The sequence below is a fragment of the Sphaerodactylus townsendi genome, linkage group LG02 (assembly GCF_021028975.2).
Source record: "Sphaerodactylus townsendi isolate TG3544 linkage group LG02, MPM_Stown_v2.3, whole genome shotgun sequence".
Taxonomy (NCBI): domain Eukaryota; kingdom Metazoa; phylum Chordata; class Lepidosauria; order Squamata; family Sphaerodactylidae; genus Sphaerodactylus; species Sphaerodactylus townsendi.
The window spans coordinates 30,091,049-30,114,364 of NC_059426.1; the positions used below are offsets into that span (position 1 = coordinate 30,091,049).

Sequence of the window (23,316 nt, forward strand, 5' to 3'; positions counted from 1 at the left end):
TTTGACACCTGTGGCCTAGAAGGAAAAGGGACTGTCACAGAAGAGGAAGAAGCATCACATTTTACTTCACTGCTTTGAAACTTTAAAGATGGAAGGGATTTAAAGTCTGGGGGAGAGCAGCAACTGATGAAGGGGAAAGGAGAGTTCTGCTTAAAAAAATATGGATGCAAGCTTATATTTTAGAAAAAATAAAATATTCTATATTTGGAAATTAATTAGAGATAGCAGATGTTAGACTTTTCTAACTGGCTTCTGAATTGTTCCATCCATATGATATCAAAATGCCGTATGGATAGGGAACACATTTAAAGACTGTCTAGACACATCATAATGCAGAAGCGCTGATCATTTAAAAAGGCAGGAGATACAAAAGTGAGTGAGAGACCACAAAGCAGAGATGATAGCTGGGGACAGTATCAAGAGACACTCAGATGAAGTGTGGACTTTTCCATAACATTCATTCCACACTTGGATAATTCCTGGAACAAAAAAACCCACACACATACAAACCATACAAATCTTAAACATTCATCAAAATATTGCTAATATAGATCAACAAAACTTTGGGAGCAACCCTAAGTGAGCCTACTCAGAAGTAAGCCCCACTTTGTTCAATGAGGCATATTCCCAGAAAAGCATTCTTTAGATTGCAGCCTTTGTTTTGTTGAAAACCCAGGCCATAAAGCCCAGATGTTTGTCGATTACAATCAAATTACATAGGTTCCTTTCATTTCAGTGGAGCCTGTGTATGGAATGGCCTTTAAAATGTAGTATGCATCAATTGAAGCTAACAGCTATAGCAGCGCATTTGGGAAGGCATTCAGTCAGCAGATGTTGCTTGACCCTAAGAAATTCAATCAACAGACAACTACTGATTCAGCTACTCTGCTTGCCTTTGAGTATGGTTTAGCAAGGATTTTTGTAGTATTGGCCTCCTAGCTAGTAAAAGCTATGCTGAATGTGGTTCGTATATATTTGAAAACTCTTGTGGCAATACAGCTGCAATCGAAAGATTCCCTGACAAGATCTTCTCTCGTCCACTCAAAACTACTCAGTGTGTTATCCTTTCCATTTTCATAGGAGCCCAGAGCGCTCTCACAGAATCGTTACGGACCTTTATGTAATGTTGTCACAGAATTTATCTAAACTAATTATAGAGATTGGCCCTCAACTACTGTAAGAACTCAAGGGCCTTAAGCATCCATGATTCACTTTTTTAAAAGCATTAGAAACACTCAGCGGAAAGTCAAACTAAGTTACAATTAGTCAAGGTGAAATTTCCATTAAATTGAGAGGATTTCATTAGGCTAAAATCTATATACAGAGTTAAAATTCCTTGGATTCCATAAAATCACATGTTATTATTGTGTTAAGGGCACTATTATATAAATGTGTCAACTATTTTTTTTTAATCTTCTCTTTGGCTCACAAATACACTAATATACCAATAAACGTTATTTAGAACTTCAATAATTATATAAATAGGATACATTACAAATGGAAGAAAATACAAGACAACTCTTTAGCATGGTAAATCTCTGCATATAAAGAAGCAAAACAGTTCATATACTTAGAACTGAACAGTTACCTTGCTTTAAAACTATTACATTTAATTCCTCCCCTCCCTCCCATTTAACAATAATGTACACAATCTACACAAAATCAAATTCTAAAAAATACAGCAATACGACAACCTGGCTACTACCGTCCCCTGATATGGCAACTAAAGGGGACATACATGTATCTACTGGGTGGTTCTCTTCAGGTTTTGTTTCCTTCTTTTTTATGCTAGAGAAGCACCAACGCTAATGTTTAAATAAGGTTAAACTTTTTTTGTAGTTTCTAAGAATCTACATCTTAAAAACATATCCCTATCTAATGCCAGCTGGGTTACCACAAGTTAGCATGTTACCTTGTGATTTACTTTTGATGGAAACCATTAGCTTCTGTACACCCCAATCCTAAATATGGGTACAATCCACATACATAGGGACACAAATTAAGTGCTCATCAAGATCCGCCAGTATCAGCGGAGCTTAAAAGTGGGATGAATGTGCCCGTTAAACTCAACAGAAGTTTCGTCAGTGAGCGCAGGGATGTGGGTTGCCTCCTGTGCTACTCATAAATATATCCCATTGAAATCAGTGAGATAAACTCTCAAAGTAGTGTGTTTATGTTGGAGTACTGGGACACAATCCACCAAGCAAACTCTGGCATGAGCCCTATGAAGTGAATGGGGCCTTCCAAGATCAGTTCTTGACTGAAAGCACCCATACTCTGAAAAACATGCTGTGGCTTACTCTTAGGTTTCTCACTATTTTATTTATTTGTTTATTTATATATATAATTTATATATATATATACTGTACATTTTTATTGCACAGAATTCTTATTTGACTATCTTGATACAATTAGTTTTCTGCTAGCTAGAATTACCTTGCTTAAATAAGAGTCAATGATACATTGGATCCTGTGATGGAATCGGGCAGATTGACTTCCCCGTTTCCCAGCAGTCACCTGTGAGCTGCATAAAGGCAATGAAGGAGGACCGAAGTGAATCAAAAGCCATGAAATGTGGGGCTGGCTGGCTACATTGGGGAGAAGAAAGCAGGTGAGATGGTTCCCCTTGCCTGTTCTGTGGGTGGCGCCAAAGATGCTAAAGGTGATCCCCCCCCCTCATTTTTCACTCTTCAACAGACCCACCCATGTTGTATCACAGTTCTTTGACCCTCAGAGCTTTCCCAAGGCTCACAGGTAACTGTTGGGGGAAGGGGAAGGTAGGAAAGATCTGTTTCCACCAGTGCTACATGTAATTCAACCCAATATATATTTTCCCTTCCGTCAAATACAGTACTAATGCTCATGTTACAATCTTACAAGGGTAGTTGTGGTAGTTTTTAAAGACAGTGCCTCAGAAAAATGGAACATTTAGAAAGGGTTTACCTTAAAATACATTTTACAGAACTGTTGTTTTTTTTAAGCCAGTACTGGAAAATAGTGCTTTAGAGAAGTAAAATCGGTCATTCCAGTGGATTAAAGATCTTGCCCCAATCTTTCAATTTCCTCAATGAGGAAGTCAATGTCAGACTTGGTAGCTGCTGGATTTGAAACAACCATTCGGAAGAAGTTGACTTTATCTCCCTGAGGCTGATATCCAACCATCGTGGTACCAGATTCCATCATCAGGGCCTTGATTTTTGGCGCCACCTTTTGAAGGAAACAATGGAGAAGGGAATAAATTGAGAAAATGTTTCCCAGTTTTAAAAAGTGAATAAACCGTAGCAGAGAGACTGCAGCTTTTGAGTTTCGGAGAGTATACAAAGAAAAAAACACACTAAACATTTTAAACTGAATGGGCTGGTAGACAAAGCCAATACTTTTCAGTGGTTACTTTAACAAGAACAAAAAAAAATAGAAAACATTTCAAAATTTTAATTAAACCATTTCGTATTTTTGTCCCACTTCTTTATGTTTCTAGGCAAATACATATGTAAAAATGTTTGGTGTACAGAGTGGTTAAAACAATTAAGAACAATCAAAATGGATTAGAATGATAGTAAATTTTATCCTGTACATTTATTTTAAAAATGTATATTCCATCTGTAAACTAGCATTCTTATTAAAAGTTAAACCACAAGTTGTAACAAAAATATTCAAAAAGGCATGGCTGAATAAAAATGAAATCATGACAGCCCGAAACACTTTGATTCCACAGGCTGGAAATCCAAGTGGCAACTTGGTGACAGTGAAGATATATCAACACATTATTAATCAACCCTAGTGATCAATGGAGTAATAGATGTCGCAGACAGATAGCCTTCACATCCAACAAATTAAATAATTTGCAACTTATAAATTTTTAATAATCCCCACCCCATCACTACCACAGGTAGGTCATTTCAGCCTGCCTAATGGAAAAGTTGGCCATAATATTAAATTAAGAAATGATTTCTTCAGTCTTATAAGCACAGCCTAGTCCATAAAACAGTTAATGCAGAGTGGATTTTAGGTAATTTACAGTACACTTCTACACAGAGTTACTCCATAGATTTAACCGGTTTTGACTCAAATAGCCCTGTAAACATATTAAATGCCGCCAAACTGACTCTTTTAGAACACTCATTTCTTTGATGCCTGCATCTTTCTCTTGTATGTACATTAGTTTTGGTAAACGTCTCTTTTCAAATATTTTGAAGTACTTCGAGTTTTGCACAGCTACAGCTATAACCTGTAGTATGGTACAATTCAAATGAACCAAAACTGATCCCAGTGTCTAAATGAATAGTTGTACAATACATGGACCAAAAATCTGAACCTTACATGAATACCAGACAGCTATGTGCAGACACTTAAAAATTGTGGATGGATGGATAGATAGATGAAAATGTAACCCATTTATTGAAATAATGAAAAAACTCATTATTAAGAATATACAGAAACTGCATACCCTATGTAATTTTTCTCTCCTCTCATCAGAGTCTGGAATACCCCTGAGATTTGGTGGAATGTACCAGAAACACACATTTGTATGTTCAGGCTGCAATAAAACAAGTAAGTTTTAATTATTGAAGTAACATTACAGGCAAATAAAATGCTGATATGAAAACTGATATTTTCCTCTCAACACACTCCCAAGAACAGGGAGAATTCTGCTTCTATCCATTCCTTGTCTACAAAATGAGTAATTGTTTCACACGGTAACAAACAAGGATTAACAGTCTTGTTGTTCGAAGCCAGTATACAGCTGCAATCTTGAATTGTCTTTCCATATTCCTTTCACAATAGTTTGCAATATATATAAACTACAAGCAGTCTATTTAAATACATTTACTTCTAAAACGGTGCCCTCTTTCCAACAATTTAGTACCACAGTGCCATACTGGGGCTAAGTTGTGCCCGGGGCATGACTCCCACCCTGCACCCCCCCTGGCTCCCCATGTCCCCCTGTACCACACTTACGGGAGCCAGGGAGCCAGCAAGGAGGGCAGGGCTCACAGGGGCACTGCAGAGGCAGGCAGGCTCCTGGACCACCCGATGTCGAGCTCCACCCCCGGCCTCCCTGCAGGTACCCCATGTTCCCATTAGTGGTACGCCACTATAGTACCATGAAACCCGCAGTAGACAAAAAGTATTCCTATAGGTTAAAATAAAGAATTATAGTGCAGTCCTGTACAGAGTTCAATCCTTTTAAATCCATTGAAGATAATCAATTTAGAGGAGTGTAACACTGTTTAGGATTATACCATTAATTACTGGAATTAAGTGAAAAACCATACAGCACATAAAATAATGCATTTGCTCCCAGGGTTGCGGGAGGCTGTACATATTCAGTGCACTTGAAGCCCTCTGATGAGACCAACACCCTCCTCTCCCCTACCCAGCCATTTCTGATGGGGAAAATGGTGCAGAGAGGGGGAGATTAAGTCCCTCTTCTCCCTGATGGCATAGCCCCAATTTGTACCAGCCTCTTGTAGTGTTTCAGAATTGAGTTCTAACAGAGAACTCACAGCTGGTATCCTTCTGCAAGTCCCCGTGGAAACCCAAGGTCACATATAATGTTTACTTTGGACTTCAGCTTTGATTACTTTAGGTCTGCCAAACAGCATGAGCCTTACATTCTTAGGGATGTCTGACTATCATTAGTGAGAAATTATCAACCTGTGACTCATTATAGCATCTTTTAAGGTGAAAGGAACACAAATGAAGGAAGAAAAGAACGAGGAACCAAACTCATAGCCAGGAACAAAAGACTTAACTATGGCATAATTGAGCTACTACCCAGTGGAACTGTAAACTTAAATTCCCATCAATATTGAAAACTGACTGTCAGTTTCAAAAGTATTTTGTCATGTAAGACATGTGGTATGGCATGTTAAAACCAGCTCCTAGGACTTATTTCATGATTTTCTGGATTCTGTGTATGTTCACGTATAGAACCCATATCCAAACTTTCGGCACTAATTCTGTTTGAGGAAATTTATCTACAAGGTAGCCACCCCTCCCCCAAATAGATGAGCATTGATTCAATAACTAAAGCTGAAAGAGATGTTTCAAGCCTTTCTTTGATAGAAATGATAAAAAGCAGGGCATGAAACAACAAAAGCACATTTATGTTCTATTGATTTCAACTGGAGTGTTAAACTTGTAATGCAACTCCTTCCACTGAAATCAATGGGATTTTTAAAAACTCAACTTGGGACAGAGATGGAACTCCAGGGAGGCAGTGTGTGTGTGTGGCGCACTGGGTGCGTTCCCCTGTGAGGGTGTGGTGAGGGCATTCCAAGGGCATGGCAGGGGCATTCTGGGGTAGGACAGGGGCAGAGGACGTACCGGTGCACCAGGCGCTTTCCCCCCTTCCTACGCGTCTGACTTGGGACTCAATGGCACATTGGATTTTTATTCCCCAAGTTCCTCTTGTGATTGAAAGTTCTATGTGATCCATGACTTACCTCTCCTTCGAAAACCATCTCAAACTCCTCTCTATTTTTAATCTTGTTGTAGAGATATTCTGATAGTTCGAGACATTTGTTGATCTGGCTTTCAAATCCTACTGTACCCTGTTTTGAACAGAAAAAATGATCTCTGTACTGATGTTTTATACCCATCTGATAACTTTCAGTTTTCAGAAGAACCTCAGCTGGCATTCAGTTACATATTTGACTGGTTATTCTAAGTTAAATTTGAAGATTACATTAACATTTTTGTGAAACTTTGGATTGCTCCATCTTAATTTTTAGTGTTTTTTTAGAAATATGATCTCAAATCTTCAACTTAATTGCAGATTTAATCAGATTTTCTAGCTCATTTTTCATCTTAGAAATCTCCTCCTCACTTATATTAAAGTATTTTAAATACACCTTACAAAGAAATAGAAGCTTACTTGAGTTAAGAGAACCATTTGTTAAAATAACATAGTATTAACAACAGTACATAAAGTATTGGTGGGATTAATATTTTGCAAATCTTGTGGCTGTTAATTAATTTTTTCTTACTATCTCCAAAATTCTTCTCTTGAGAATATAAAAGATGGCTCCCTTAACTCTTTTCTGCTACAGCCTGAAACAAATATGATGCTGAGAATTTTGTAAAAAGAGGTTCCAGGTTTTCTCCCTTCTGAAAAAGACAGGCATATGGAACCCCATCTGGATTGGGACCATGGTGCAAAAAGGGGGTGTAAGTCTCCCTCCCTGGGCTGCTTTCCAAATCTGAAATAATACTGGGAAGCTGTTACTATATTGGCATTTGCATGTCTCCAGCAGTGGAAATAGCAGCTCTGTGAAGCAACTTAAAATCAGGAAAGCAAAGGCTAAAAACTTTCTTTCCCCACACACTTTTGGTTCCTGTACACCTGATTATATGATGAGGAAAAAAACACTGGGGCAGTGGTGTAACTAGGCAAACTGGAGCCCTGGGCAAAACCTGAGTTTCATGCCCCCCCCAGGTGCGTGCCCGGTGCAACGCGCACCCCCCAGTCCCCATGTAGCTACGCCCAGTGGCGTATCTAGGCAGACTGGAGTTTGGCGCCCCCCCATGGGCAGCCGCCCTCCCACACCGTGACCAAGCAATGATTTTTTACACCAGGTCGTTTCAAAGTCACCATCACATTATAGAACACGCCCCAACTCACAAATCTGAACACAGCAATAGGCCATGCCACAAAGCAGAAATAATTTTTTGAAAACATTTTCAAAATGCTTTCAAATGTTTTATTATTACTATGAAAACATTTTATGGTGTTGTAACCAGTCCCCGCAATTGGGGGAAACAGCATCACTTTCAATGTTATTTAAACTGGGAACCCCAGATTCTTCCTTTCAGGTGGATTTAAAAGGAGAATCTGGGCTCCCTAGTTTAAACAAGTGATGCTGGAATCCACCCCCAAACAGCATCATTTTCAATGGTGTTTAAACTAGGGAGCCCAGATTCTCCTTTTAAATCCACCTTAAAGGGAGAATCTGGGGTTCCCAGTTTAAACAACTTTGAAAGTGATGCTATTTTGGGGTTGATTCTCCCCCACCCTGAAACAGCATCACTTGCAATGTTTAAATTGGGGACCTCAGATTCTCCCTTTAAATCCATGCCAAAGGGGGGGATTTAAAAGGAAAATTTGGGAAATTTTGGGGGGTGCCTGCTGTTAGGGGTGCAATTGTTAAGCTAGCAGCACCAAACTTTCAGGGTATCTTTAGGAGACTCTCCTAATGATACACCCAGGTTTTGTGAAGTTTGTTCCTGGGGGTCCAAAGTTATGGACCCTCAAAGGTGTAGCCCCATCTTCTATTAGCTCCCATTGGAAACAATGGATGATGGGGCACCCCCTTTGGGAGTCCAAAACTTTGGACTCCCTAAACCAAACTTCACAAAACCTGGGTGGTATCAGTAAGAGACTCTCCTGATGAAACCTCCCAGGTTTGGTGAAGTTTGGTTCAGGGGGTCCAAAGTTATAGACCCTCAAATGTGTATCCCCCATCTTCTATTAGCTCCCACTGGAAACAATTGGGGATGGGGCACCCCCTTTGGAAGTCCAAAACTTTGGACTCCCTGAACCAAACCTCACCAAACCTGGGTGATAGCATCATGGGAGTCTCCCGAAACATCCCTGAAATTTTGGTGCTGCTAGACTAAAAACTGAGCCCCCTGCAGGCCAAAAACGGAAAACCCACTAAAATACCCCAAAAACCCACAAACGAACCCTGCATTTTTGGCGCCCGCCACAAGGGGGTGCCCTGGGCAACTGCCTACTTTGCCCAATGGGCATTACACCCCTGCACTGGGGGCTTTATTTACATTGCTACCTCCAACTGTATTATGCTCTAAAGGAGAAAGGCTTCCACAGTTAAACATACTGAGGGTTGTAGAGTTCAACTTACAGTAATTTCCTGAAGATGCAAACATTTCAAAATAACAAGGTATGGATGCTTCCAATAAAATTCATCTCAGACTTTACAAGATGAAAACTCATATGGAAGAGAACTCTTACCTTCCACACTGCACCCTCTTTCTTAACAGCTTTTCTCTCCCTCCATTTTCACTCCCTCCCTCTTGACAGCTTTTCCTTCCCCCTCACCTTCTCCCATTTTTCACTTAATAGATGTTGTCTCTGACAGTCTCCCCATATTTAATTAATCCTAGTCCCCTCACCACTTTCTCTGCTTCTTCTAAGTTGCAATCAGGTGAGAGGGATCTAGGCCCAGGCTCCACTACTTTGGTTGCTAGGAAACCCCATGATGCTGACTGCGATCTCAGAAGGCATTCCTGGTTTGATAAAACTGTTAATACAAACTATCTTTTTAACTTTTTGGATTTTTCTGTAAACTTCACGTCTTTCATGTCTATAAAAATATGTTTTTCAATCAGCAATTTAACTATGTTCAACATTAGATATATAATTTTACCTTGGCTTTCCACATCAACCAGAATTTGAATATGTCCACATGGCGGCCACATTGTATTGCTTTATCTCCAGTGTCATAGGTTATATCATATTGCTTGTCTTGTTGAAACAGATATCCTGCACACATCTGGTTACAACCTTGAAGTATACCCTGTTGTGAAAACATGTTTTTAATACAAGTATGAAATGTAGCAACAAGTAACATAAACTGCAAAACACATCAGATTTACATATACAACTATCAGGATGTAGTGATTCCTAAGGAAATACATTTTGGAATTTAAACACACCTAGATCTCTTTTTCTTTTTTGTTTCAACAGCTCCTCTCAACACATGGGCACATAGCTAATGCAAAAAAAATGGAAGGAAACTCCCTGGTGTACACACATTCTTTGCTACTTGTACATAACTAACTGGCTCTCAGATACATTTTGTGGCTATTCATCATCTATTTTCAAAAGAAAAATCAGTGACACTAGATCTGTCTATAAGTTATATGCACTGGATAGGATTGGATAGGACAGGAATTTCTCCTTCTCTCCCCATCCTTTGTTGGTATGCCTGCATTTAAAAAATAAATTACTCTGGTGCAGCAATATACTTATGCCAGTGAGAGGCTAGTGTTTAGTTTCTCTTATTCCAGTGGGACTCCACCAACTGCCACAGAAAAATCTGGAAAGTATACCTGTGGTTCTCTGAAGGAACATAAGAATCTCTTTCAGAATTCTCTGCACCTTCTCAGTGGGGATTCCACCCAAGTTACAAACCATAGCAATCATGCCAGTATAAACCCCATGGGTTGTATTCAGTGAGCATGTGAGCAAAGCAGAGGTTCATCCACCTCCTGATCCCACTGTAGAAGATCACCCCCCACCCCCGAAACAATCCTAGGCATAATGTGGGGATAAGCAAAGGGAATAAAGATTCAGTAAAAATTGCCCCCTCTTCAGAAGCGGCCTTCTGCAGTTTAAAAAATGGTTGCAGGATGTAAACCCAGTATATGTTTTACAGTGTTTGATTTTTACTGTGATTTTTTTGCACCAACCTTTTCCCGAAGAAGAATGGCAGAACACTGTAATAAAACTCCCATCATCTTGTGCGGATTCCACGTGACAGAGTTGGCTCTGCAGAAGAAAGAACATAGCAAGCAGATTTATACCCTCTCTTAAAGTCTTTCAGCATATCTCTGTTCTGAGAAAACTTTTCAGTATGCCAGGCTTTTGGGATCAGTGATGAAATTCTCGCAGCCCCCCACCCCCACCCCCCCAAGATAGTTCTGTTTACTTTGGAAGAGAATGCTTGCCAGCGATGGGATCTTTCCAAGATAGGCTCATTCTGCACATGTAGAATAATGCACTTTCAAACTGCTTTCAGTGCTCTTTGAAGCTGTGCAGAATGGCAAAATCCACTTGCAAACAGTTGTGAAAGTGGTTTGAAAACGCATTATTTATTGATTGTAGATACTGCAAAAAGACTTGAAGATGAAAGCCTAAGATGAGAGTAGCACTGGCTTCATCTGAGTTATGTGAATTAGTATTGCTCAAATTATTTGCAAATAGGGCTATAGTGAAACAGAATGGTTCAGGAGAGGAACTGTCATTTGAACAGTATGTGGAAAATCAACAGTTATATCCCCTCCCTTAGTTTACTGTTTATTGTATGTACTACCTTGTTGCTAGTGCATTGTTTCCTCTCAGATTAGCCTGTACACTCCCACACATGCCAGCTGGGTGACCTTGGGCTAGTCACAGCTTCTCAGAGCTCTCTCAGCCCCACCTACCTCACAGGGTGTTTGTTGTGAGGGAAGAAGGGCAAGGAGATTGTAAGCCCCTTTGAGTCTCCTGCAGGAGAGAAAGGGGGGATACAAATCCAAACTCCTCCTCCTCCTTTGTAATCCAGTTTTCCTACATAATTATATGTAGTATACTGTTTTATTTCACTGTTTCTCCTCTTTGTAATCTAGTTCAATAACATTTTATATGTATTATGTTGCTTTACTGAACTTTTAAAAAAATCTGTAAACCCCTTCAAGTCCCTGCAAGAAGGGTGGACTTGAAATGAATAAAATAAAATAAGTAAAAATGCTTATATCCATTACAATTTCTAGCTGGTATCAAGAAGTGATTTTTTTTCTTTACTAGGTGGAAAATGCTTAGAATATGAGAACTAATAAAGATCTATACTAGGTATCTGAGGATATATGTACACTTGTGGTTTCCTTGCATTGTGTGTACATTCTCTTTGGGTTGGATTCTCAATTATACACACATTCTTCACTCTTCAGAACTCACCACATTCTCAGATCAGAGATTCTGAAAGCTGCTTTTGATCTTTGATCTCCCTTCATAGGGAAAGTGAAAGAGGCCCATATACTTTGGGTTTTATTGCACCTCCCCACCTTCCTCCACCCATACCACCGTTCCCCTCACTCTTCAGGCTACCATTTCAGAACAATCAGAAGGACTTTCTTTTTTTAAAAGAAAGCTGAGAATCTATTGCTGCAGAGATAGACCAAGTGAAACTGACATGAAATTGACCTAGTCTAACTAAAGATGGCAACCAAAAAAAGTGGCAGGCAACCTCTCCAAATGCAGCTTGCATGAAAAGAACATGGAAGCAGCAGGTGAGTAAAATGGTGGCTTGGCTCAGCTCATAATAGATTTGTGTGACCCCCCCAACTGTCTACAAGGCAACTTAGCTAATTATGGTCATTTCCACACTTTTGGTCTCCTTTGCATTGAGTGAACATTCCCTTTGGGTTTGATTCTTGGTTACATACATACATTACATACTTTGGAAATCACCCTGCATTCAGATCAGAGAATTCTCGAGGTTTCTGAAAGGTCTGAGATCAGCCTTCTTTGGGTTTTCTTGCTCCTTCCCACCTTCACTCCACCCAGACCACAGCAGTTCCTCCCACTTGTCAGGTCACCATTTCAGAAGGGTCAGAGGGGCTTTTAAAATTTTATTTTCATGCTGAAAGTCTATCACTGGAGCAACAGACCCAGCAACATTGACAAGGAATTGGCATGGCCTAGCAAACAAATGCTAGATCAGGGGCGACAGGAAAAAAAAGATGGCAGGCAACTTCCCCAAATGGAGGTTGAACAGAAACAATGAGGAAGGAGGGGGAGGCAAAATGGCAGATCACCTTGGCTAGGGACACTTTGCAGTAGGAGAATCGCTGTGCTAACAAAAACTATGGGAAACCCCCTCTGTGAAACAAACAGCCACATGTAGGCTGCAAGAGTTCTGAGAGAATTGTGACTACAAAGAGTGGTATACCTTTCTATTCCATTCAGCTTATGGCGATGCTTTCTAGACATGAGTAATCCACCTCCCCAGGCAGCCTGAAAGAAATGGAAGAAAAATTTAAAGTTTTCAGGATGTCTTCATCAATAAATGTGGTTAATTCTGTCACTGACCTCTGTGTTGAATTTCTGATGAAAATACAACATCTTTGAAATAGGTTTCTCATTTCACCCAGAACAAGGAAACATTGATATAGCAGCAGAAATAGCATTCTGAGAAAATAAGTGCCTTAAGTTTTGTTAACTATAGCTTTATAAGTAGGTTAAAATATTTAAAATGTTTAAATGTAAATGTTTAAAAAAATACAATGAAAAGTCTGGATTTTGATCTCTAGATTGAGAAGTTATATTCAGAATTAAAAAAAAATAAAAGTCAGTATTCTAACAGCATTTAATGGAGTGTAATGATATGACATTGGCTTGTCTTTGAATATGGAGAGGTTATTAGAGGGCATATTCTTTTGCTCTACAAGAGTAACATCATATTATTCAAAGCTATAGCAAGCTTATGTGACTTCCTAATAAGGCAGTTCCCGTGACTTTTGTTTGTTAGCAGAATGACCTAGAGTTATCTAGAATGATAGACAGTTCATGTACAAAGGCGGGGTTTAAGATGATCTCATTGTAGAGAAAATGATGAGAAAATGCTGAAAACTGTGTAAAAGTAAAAGAGTCAGTTCGCTGTTTGCTCTTTCCAGTCTGACCCATATGCCAATCAGGAAAGATGCTACTGAGCGACTTAAAGCCGCTGGGCTCTTGGGCTTGGTTTCCAGCAAATGAACTTAGTCTTTGCATGGCAAGAGACCTTTTGGATTCTAGCTGGACAAACAGCCAATAAGCTGTATTCTGCCGTCTTCCTTTTTACAGAAAGAGAATTGTTTAGATAAGTTCCTTAGGTAATGTCTAAGGAGGAAACTTTGGCTGATTATGCACAGCATGTTTGCTGTGTGGAGGGGGGGATGTCTGTCACAGCAAGATTTCTTGTGCAGGCATGTTTCTTCAAGCCCCACTTTCACTTTTCATTCTCTTGGCAACAAATGAGATCACTCCTAGCATGATTTTAATTTGCTTCACCACCAGAGTGGGCAGATTTGCCAGAGAGCATAGTTTTGCCTTGGACATCTTCCCTCTGCCCACAGCCAGCCTTCCCACTCCCTCACACAGCAATCCACCCCTCCGTCGTCACCCCCCTTCCATATTGCCAGCTCATTCAAGAGAAAAAAAGAAGCTCACACAGGCTTAGCCAAAACAGACCAACTTCTGCATTCTATTGATATAGCAAGATATCGACATAATACAGAGAATGCTTGGAAATAACAAGCCTCTCTGCCCACTCACAGCAGCAGCAGCAATGAGTGGGGGGGAAATATTGACTCTAAAGTATGGTTCTCTTCTTCAGCAGTATGTGGTCCAGAAAACTGCTTTGCTCTTTCATTTGTGGGTGGGGTGTGGTTATTTTTGAAATGGTAATATTGATAAAAGTGCAGTTTAAAGACTAGGCTGGCAATCTTGACTGCTGAGTGTAGTGAGATCTGTGCCTTTAAGAATAAGTTGATGGGTGGAGTTAAGAGAACGAGGCCAGGAGAGTTCTCTGCAGATAAACTGCACCAGGAGGGACAGAGAAATGTGAGGAGAGTCCACTGCAAGCCCACTGTGAAGAGAAGAGTCCCGAGGTAAGCAGTTCATGATAATGGGCCTTTTATTTGTTAGATAATGGTTATTCATATTTTATTTGTCTTTTTGTAGAAAATTTGTTGAAGTTGTTTATTTTTGTCCTTTTCTGATATGGCTCAAGTAAATGTTTATATTTTTATGTCTGGAGTTATTGATTTGAACCTGATAAGTGGGTGGACTTACAACATTTTACTAAGATCTCAGTATGACACAAATGACAAATAATCCTGCTGAAGTTCTCTCCTTTCTATAACTTTCTTCAGTTACTCACATCTACATGAAGCCAAAGGTTATATTTTTCACAAATATCCGCCATCTCCTGAATTGGGTCAAATGCCCCATAAACCGTTGTTCCAGCAGTTGCATTCACATAGAGGGGAACATATCCCTGTGGGGCAAAAACAGGGGAAGAAATACAAATGATCAAGAAATACAAATGTAAAATTTAGCTTCTATAAGTGGAGTTGAAATGAGTTTAAAGTGCAATGGCTCTTCCATGGTTCTTTTGCGCGTGTGTGTGTGCGCGCACGTGCGTGTGTCTGGGTGGGTGGGTGGGGGGAGACAGTGTTAATCATTATGTTTTCTTTCCTCAACCAATAGAAAAGGGTATCATAGGAAGGGATTTGTTCCTTGGAAAGCTGTTGTGTGTTTAAAGTGCTGTCAAGTCACAGCCAACCAAGGGTGACCCAGTAAGGTTTTCAAGGCAAGATACATTCAGGGGTGATTTGTCATTGCCTTCCTCTCCATAGAGACCCTAGAGTTCCTTGGTGGTCTCCCCACCCAAGGGTCTCCCACCCACCCATAGAGACCCTAGAGTTCCTTGGTGGTCTCCCACCTTAGTCTCCCACCCAAGTGCTAATCAGGACCGAACCTTCTTAGCTTCTGAGATTTCAAGCTAGCCTAGGTCCTACTTTTCATTAGCACTGTGAAATACTCATTTGAAAAGCTCACTGAGGTGAATCTTTTCCCCACTTCCCCTTCCCACCAGACCTGTATGAAATCCTCTCCTGAGAAGATGGAACCCATATAAGCAAAAGGCATCATGGGAGGTGCAGTAGAGAGGGACCATTGTGCAAATCACCCAACATCCACTTGTACAAATGGAAAATCTGCTTTCTTGTGTTTCCTCTTTCAAAGGAAAAGCAGGAAGATGTGCTTTTGCCCAATTCCCCTTTCTCTCATGATGTGATACATTTGTTTGTGAATGTCCACTGAAACTCAGCAGAGTATTTTGGGGGCATGCTGGCAATCACTAGCGTAATGCAAGTAACATCCATCTATACAAATCTTTGGATTCAACCCTAAGTCTTTATATAATTACCACAAAGGGAGGGTATTCTTGAGAATACAGTCAGTTTATCTGGCAAGCCTAGCTGTTGTTTGCTTGCTTTAAGCCAGTGAAGGGCCTTAATGTATGTTGGACTCATTGTGATGGACAGATCTCTTAGTAAGACAATTGCAAAAAACAAAACAAAAATGTAATGTCGAAGGCTTTCACGGCCGGAATCACTTGGGTGCTGTGTGGTTTCCGGGCTGTATGGCCGTGTTCTAGCAGCATTCTCTCCTGACGTTTCGCCTGCATCTGTGGCTGGCATCTTCAGAGGATGATCCTCTGAAGATGCCAGCCACAGATGCAGGCGAAATGTCAGGAGAGAATGCTGCTAGAACACGGCCATACAGCCCGGAAACCACACAGCACCCAAAACAAAAATGACTTACAGAAGAGACAAAGCATTTCAGTGAATCCCTCCCTACCCAAATAGGTACCTATTGTATAGATAAAGCTAAAATAATGATGGTATTTTGGTGAAATTCAAATAGATGCGATTTAACATCATGTTGTGTTGTTGACATTGTTATAGTAGAGTATCTGGTTGTGTTTTGATCTCAGATCAAAACTTTGGTCCCTTGATCTCAGATTGCAAATGCCTTAGCAGACCAGGTGCTCAGGAGCAGCAGCAGCAGCAGGCCACTGGTTTCTCATCCTGCATGTGAGCTCCCAAAGGCACCGGGTGGGCCACTGCGAGTAGCAGAATGCTGGACTAGATGGACTCTGGTCTGATCCAGCAGGCTAGTTCTTATGTTCTTATGTTCTTATGTTTTTAAAAATAAAATGTAATCATCTTGAGTTGTGTGCAGTGGGACATCAAGAAGAGTACATGATGAATTTTTCTGGAGAAGACCAAGAAAATCTACTGCAGCATCCTTCTTCAAACAGACAGCAGCTCTCAGTCAGATGTCTGTGGGGAGGCAAGGTAACAAGGGGAGGGCCATTTCTAGGTGCTTGTGGCCAGCCTTTGGTTCTCAGAGGTATTTTACTGAATGTGGAAGTGCTATTTAGCCAGTCAGTGTTTTGAATGTATGCAGAAGGCAAAAATATAATTTATTCATTGCGGTTTAAATACAAAATATATCATTTAAGACAACAGCAAGAATTACCTTTTGTTTGGCTTCCAGAATTTTGGATTCCAAATCACTTGGTATTATTTTCCCCCTGTAATCACAATGAAACAAAACTCAAGAATTTTTTTTAAAGTAATAAGCAAGAAAAGAGGTTCAGAAACAGTTGAATTAAATTATACGAATCTTGTTAACTGGCCATTGGCAGCTTAATACCAACAGAGTTATTGCTGCACATAATGCCATGTGAACAACATGTAATGACCTACCTTTGGTTACACTTTACCAAAATCACATTTTCAGATCCAAAGCCAAGCGCAGCTCCAGCTTTTTTCATGGAATAGTGACTCTGCAATAAGAACAGTGACAAAAACATACCGACTTAAAAATAAACAAATTGTAATTTATTTTCTTGTGTAGTACCAACAGTTGCCAGCAGATGGATCACTTCCTGCCAGGTGCCAATGCCACACACTAAAAAGGGGCACTATTAAGCACATGTTCATCAGTGGTGTGTTTCCTAGCAACAGCAGAGTGAATGCGGTACAGTCCAGTAAGGAACAGTCTGACAATTTTCAGAAACTGAAAAGAAAGGTCTCAACAAGCTTTAAATATTTCTTTTTTAAAAAAAATGTTTGGAACTGGGTTTTTAGAATATTATTCAGAATTTCATTTATATCCCACTTATCACCCCAGTGCAGACTTAAAGTGCTTTGCAACATTTTTCCTTTCTCCATTTTATCCTCACAACAACACTGAGGTCAGTTAGGATGAGAAAGTATGACTGGCTCGAGGTCACTCAAGCAAGTTTCCGTGGCAGAGTGGGGATTTGAACCGAGATCTCCATGATCCTAGTCTGACACTTTAACCACCATACCATGCTGGCATTAATGCCACTTTGACTGTTCTAAAAGTGGAGGAGGAAGGGTTGGCTAAATAAGGACCAGTAAGATTTTAAGACTCATTGTGCCTTTAAGAAATGTTTTTGAACTCATACTTCTACTCAGTGGTGGGATTCAGCAGGTTCGCACCACTTCGGCAGAACCGGTTGTTACAATGGTTCTTGTAAACTACTAGTTGTTAAATTATTTGAATCCCACCACCAGAACCGGTAGTTAAATTATTTGAATCCCACCACTGCTTCTACTCCAATTCCATATGGACTGGGGAAATTTCTCCACAATATACAACCACACCCTCGCCCCTACTTCAAAGTCAAACAAATAATTGGCAATGGCTTTACATCTAGCTACAGCAGGCAGTTCTACATAGTGATCCATCCTATGTGATCCTGCCACATGTTGTGGAATCTGACCACTGGGCAATCTGACCACGGCCATCAGATCAGAAAAGGCAGGATAGTAAATCCAACAAAATAAATAACCCCAACTCAGTCTGCAGCTTATGACTGTGTGGTGAAATGAACTGCTGGTATGCACAGGTAGCTCATCACAGCCCCAGAAAGGCTGCCTGCTGACGCTGGTAATACTGATGTAAGTATTATAAGGTGTTAAAGGAAACCTACCTCAAATGTTTTTGAAAATATATTACTTTTTTGTCAGCTTATTCTTTATTATATCCAAGAACAAGCTTTACATTCTCCTAAAATGTTGCAGAATGCACACCCCTCAAGGGATCTTTTTTGCTTCCTTCCCAATCCATACTACAACCCCAAATGGAATTCTGGTTGAAGAGTGGACTAATGGAGAAAATTCGGCACATCTGCCACAATAAAGATTTTAAAGCAGTCTCCAAGTAGCAGCCATTTCACATGCCCCACCCTGAGAATTAACTGTTAATGCCAGAAATGGTGGTTCTATCTCCAGAGTTAAGAAGCCCTGCTCTCCTTGATGGAAGGTCCTACTCTCCTCTCAAGCCAAAGATGTCTACTTGGAGGACTTTTCTTCAAAAAGGGTGCTCTTCAAAAAGGGTTCTCTCTCTCTCTCTTTGTTACAGAATGTTTCAGAGTGATATCATAATGATCCTCTGACAGCCATGTAAAAGATTGAAATCTGCTAATAATTAATGGTTTGTTTTGAGGTAAATTTCCTGTGACAGCTGCAGACTCCCATAAGTTAAAATTTGGGAGGGAAGGAATGAAATGAGGCAGGTATGTCTCATTGTAGCTGGACTGATGGGAATGGAAAAGTGTCATCTTTTGCCCTCCCCCAGAAATTACAGTGATTATAATTAATCAGCCTCACATGAGGCAATTGAGCTCACATGTTCTGAGGTAAAAAGGACCAGTTTCGGCACTGCAGCCATGCCTTTGGTTTTGACTTCTGGGAAATACTTGTAGCGGGCAGCCATGATGCTATACATATTGGATATAGCACCACCTGTAACAGAGTACATGATAATAAAATATTAGGGGGGGGGGGAGAGAAAAATGAAAGAAAAACGACCTGATCCAAGGTATTAAAAGGTGTCTAAACCTTTGCTCCACCTGGACAAAAGTGGAAAAGTATCTTTGTGAAATGTACTGTAAGCACTTCAAGAATGTATAAGAAAGCTGAGTTGCACCAAATGTTTTTAAAGAAAAAGACTGGATACTTTTGCACAGATGGAAGCTTGTGATTTCTGCTGACTTTGCATTGCAGCCTCAAGTAAGGTACCCCACCCTATTCCCAATGGTTCTTTGATCTTAGGACTAGGAGCTGCTTTGGAGGCAGGGTTTAGAGACTCACAGTGAAGATACATTCCATAGTCAGAAACACCCATATGGTTCTCTGAATCCAAGACAGAATAAACAATTCTGATTTCTCAAAGGGTCTCCCATTCTGATGGATAGTGTTTACAAAGTGACTTTTCAAAGGATGATCCAAAATACACTGAAGTTCTTCCAAAGCATGCCTTAAAGAGATCCGGAATGGTCTACAAACTTTCTCAAAAGATGACTTGTCAGGCCCTAATAAAGTCATAGCTATGCCCACAGATAATTTTGAAAAGGCCTTGTGAGTAATTTGAGAATAATTAATACATTAGGTGGAACATTGCTCTTCTCAATATACACTTAAAGGCATATATTCATCTGTTTCCAATACACCTACAATTTAGTATTTGGGACAAGATATCAAGAATGGAACCTACCAGGTGAGAAGATACCATCGCCATCTTTATTTGACCATCCAATAATCTCTCTCATTTTTCGAAGTGTGATTTGTTCCATGAGGACAAAAACAGGCGCAATTTCATATGTAAACCTGGACAAATAAACATACAAATACAAAGGAAAAGCAAAAAGTAATCTTGACCCTCTCCACAATGATAAGCACAAAACGGTATATAGTTCCAGAAGTTCTGATAGCATGGTCTCACAAACCATCCTGATTTGTAACAATCGTCTGTTTTAAAGGAGAGGGGAGGTCAGAGAGAAACCTTGTCTTTAAGTCAACCAAAAGCTTTTTAAGACTGGGGAAAAAGCTTATTTTATGTTTAAATCGTTGAGCTAAAAGCAAGGAGGGGCAGTTTTTGTGTATCTTTTCACAGTGATTTCTCTCCCCCCCCCCCCATCATTGCTGTTGTAGAGGACAAGTATCTACTCAGCATGATGACTCCAAAAAGTAGTACTCCCAATTAGCTTCATGTGCCCTCAGTAATGTCATCACTTAGCTAAATTTGATTGGCTGCACAGAATTGTGACATTGCTATATTCCTTAGGTGATCCCTGATTGACTATGAAGGAGACTGGGGGGTGGATTTTATTTATGTATTTGTTCATCTGTCACCTTTCCCAACAATGGACTCAGGACAAATGACAAAAAATCCATTTAAAATTGAGTACTATTAAAACTTCAACAGCACCACAAAGTAAATCTAAGTAAGGGGAATGGGGTATAACAAGGGAAAAGGGAAACACAAGTGGAACTGAACAGGGGCAGGGAAGCCAGATAGAGTGCAAATGGCATTGCTGACCTCAATCGTAGGCCTGGCGGAATAGCTCCATTTTGCAGACCTTGTGGAACTTACCGGTAGACAGATCCTTCAAAACCTGGGTTTTGTTCAACAGGGCATTCCACCAGGTTTTGGCCAGAACCAAAAATGCTCTAGTCAGTGGGGAGATTCAAATAATTTAACAACCGGTTCCAGTGGGGAGATTCAAATTATTTAACAACTGGTTGTTTAACAAGCACCATTTTAACAGCCGGTTCTGCTGAAGTGGTGCGAACCTGCTGAATCCCACCACTGGCTCTGATCCTGGATGAGAACAGCTGGAGATCTTTTGGACTGGGATCACGAAAAAGTTGTTATCCATAGAGTGAAGTGCTCTTCTAAGTGTGTATTTGGAAAAGTAGTCCCACAGATATGATTGTCCCAGACTGCTCTGATTTTTGAAGATTAAGCCCAAAACCTTGAATCTGATTCAGTACTCCACTGTCAGCCAATGCAGCTGGTGGAGCACTAGTCGAATGTACTCATGCCACAAGGTCCCAGTAAGAACCCATGTCACCACATTTTGAACCAGCTGGCATTTCCAGGACAGCCTCAAGGGCAGCTCAGCACAGAGCGAGTTACAGTAGTCTAGTCTGGAGGTGACCTTGCATGGATCACTGAAGCTAGGTCAGGGCATGACAAGTAAGAAGTCAGTAAACTGGCCTGGTGAAGATAATAAAACGCCAGTTTGGCAGACCATTGCGATGAGTTAAGTCAGTATTATTAACCCTGTATTGCAATTGCTGAGGCTGAAAGAGAACAACTTTACCTAAGGGCAGCTTGTGAGTTCATTGTGGTGGTAACATGTGATCTCAGAATTTCTCAATTTATAATTCAGTCTCTTGGACATTGTGTTATCCCAGCTATCTGCCCCAGCGATAACCTAGATAATATCTCTTAAAAATGACTTCACTTGCAACTCCTTTGATTTGGTTTCCCCCCCATAGATTTTTGTTTTCAATCATCGTATCATCCTGAGTTTACGCTACCTAGTTGGATGCAAAAAGCTTCCTTAGTAGGCCATTGGTCTATCAAAGTCCATATTATCTATTCTGACAGCCAGTGGGACTCCATGGTCTTAGGCAGATGTCTAGCCCATCGTCTCCTAGCTGATCCTTTCCTGGAGAAGCGAGGAATTGAACCTGGGACCTTCTGCGTGCAAAACAGATGCTCTACTACTGATCTATGCCCCCTAGTTATTGTTGGAATTTCAGCCTTGTTTGCATGCAGCAGCCGCACAAGCAGCAGGGAATTCTGGGAAGCTGCACAAGCATTCTAAAGGTAACAGTTAAAATCCGTTGGTAGTGTGTGAGTGAAAAGAGGTTGCTCTGTGTACTGCTAACCAATGCTATGTAAAAAGTGCTCTGACTAAAGATACTGTAAAAAGCTTACTAGCATAACCAAAACTGTAACAAACAATGAGCTGTGAATGCAACCATATATATGTGATACTCTGTTGCTATGTATATACTATATATGTTTTCTCTCTCAGTTAAAGTTCTCCTTATGTTTATGAACTTCTGAGGTAAAATGGCTGGTCTTTTGAGAGATAGCTATTCTAATTTAACATGCCACACAATTCACATTTCTGTTCATTACTCTGCTTGACAGGATTATAGTAAATATACCTGTTGCCCTTCAGTTATAACTGTTACCACAGTGCTTGCTAGTGCCAAAAAATGCTAGACTTTAAAGGATTTCGGGGGGGGGGGGTGTTCAAAGTGTTAGATTCATATTTGCTCACACTGTATTGCCAGAACTAGAATCATGAAAGCAATAGACATCAGAGGACTATCCACAAAGATAATTAGAAATATTGAACTTGAGGCTTCAGACTCATCCCAATGCAATTATTTATGTGGATTTATCCTACTTATAGCCTCCAAGGACAACTAATTATACAATGCCACACAATCAATGCCTGTCAAGAGTAATTAAAAAGGATGATTTTCTAATTACCAATTACAGATAACAAGAAAGCAGTCCATTGTTTTATCCATCCTGATGCAGGCCAGAAACACTCCATAAATCTAACATGTCCCATAGTCTGTGCACTAAAAATGTCAGTGCAAAGTAATAGTGTCTGTCTTGTTCCATTTGGAGACCAAGAAAAGTCTAAGGTAGAATAACTGCCAACAATATATGGCGCATGTAGTGGAGAAGGGGATCTATGTTGGAAACAGAAGTTAGACATAGTAAAATTATTCCACTGCACTTGATAAATGCCCTGAACTGGATAGGCCAAGCCAGCCCAATCTCATAATTTCTCAGACGTTAAGGAGGGTCAGTCCTCGTTAGTAATTGAATGGGAGACCGCCAAGAAATGCAGGGTTTCTACACAAAGGTAGGCAGTGGCAAACCACCTCTGAACATCTCTTGCCCTGAAATTTCCACCACTACCACCATTCAATAAATAAAACCAAATATACAATACCAGAAATTTGCATTCAAGCCCAGTCTTTGCTGCTGATACAGCAACAATCAGAAGACCAAATTTTAACAACTGCAACACAGTCTTACATTAGACAAGTGGGTGTGTCCAAAGTCTCTTTGGTTTACCTTCATAGCCTGTTTCATATATAATATAAATTTCAAGGTAAGTGCCT

General features: G+C 40.2%; 1 protein-coding gene across 2 annotated transcripts in view; it reads right to left on the minus strand.

Moving 5' to 3' along the window:
• Positions 1–441: 441 nt before the first annotated feature.
• GAD1 (glutamate decarboxylase 1) overlaps positions 442–23,316 on the minus strand; it is a 65,880-nt gene continuing 43,005 nt past the window's right edge. For both annotated transcript variants that reach the window (XM_048484253.1, XM_048484254.1), the window contains exons 7-17: positions 19,868–19,980; positions 19,001–19,116; positions 17,047–17,126; positions 16,817–16,871; positions 14,649–14,765; positions 12,678–12,742; positions 10,438–10,516; positions 9,393–9,542; positions 6,450–6,557; positions 4,448–4,537; positions 442–3,207 (exon numbers count right to left, since the gene is read on the minus strand). In XM_048484253.1, coding sequence (XP_048340210.1) covers positions 3,034–3,207; positions 4,448–4,537; positions 6,450–6,557; positions 9,393–9,542; positions 10,438–10,516; positions 12,678–12,742; positions 14,649–14,765; positions 16,817–16,871; positions 17,047–17,126; positions 19,001–19,116; positions 19,868–19,980 — 1,147 coding nt within the window. In that variant the 3' untranslated portion in view covers positions 442–3,033. The remainder of the gene's footprint in view (positions 3,208–4,447; positions 4,538–6,449; positions 6,558–9,392; positions 9,543–10,437; positions 10,517–12,677; positions 12,743–14,648; positions 14,766–16,816; positions 16,872–17,046; positions 17,127–19,000; positions 19,117–19,867; positions 19,981–23,316) is intronic.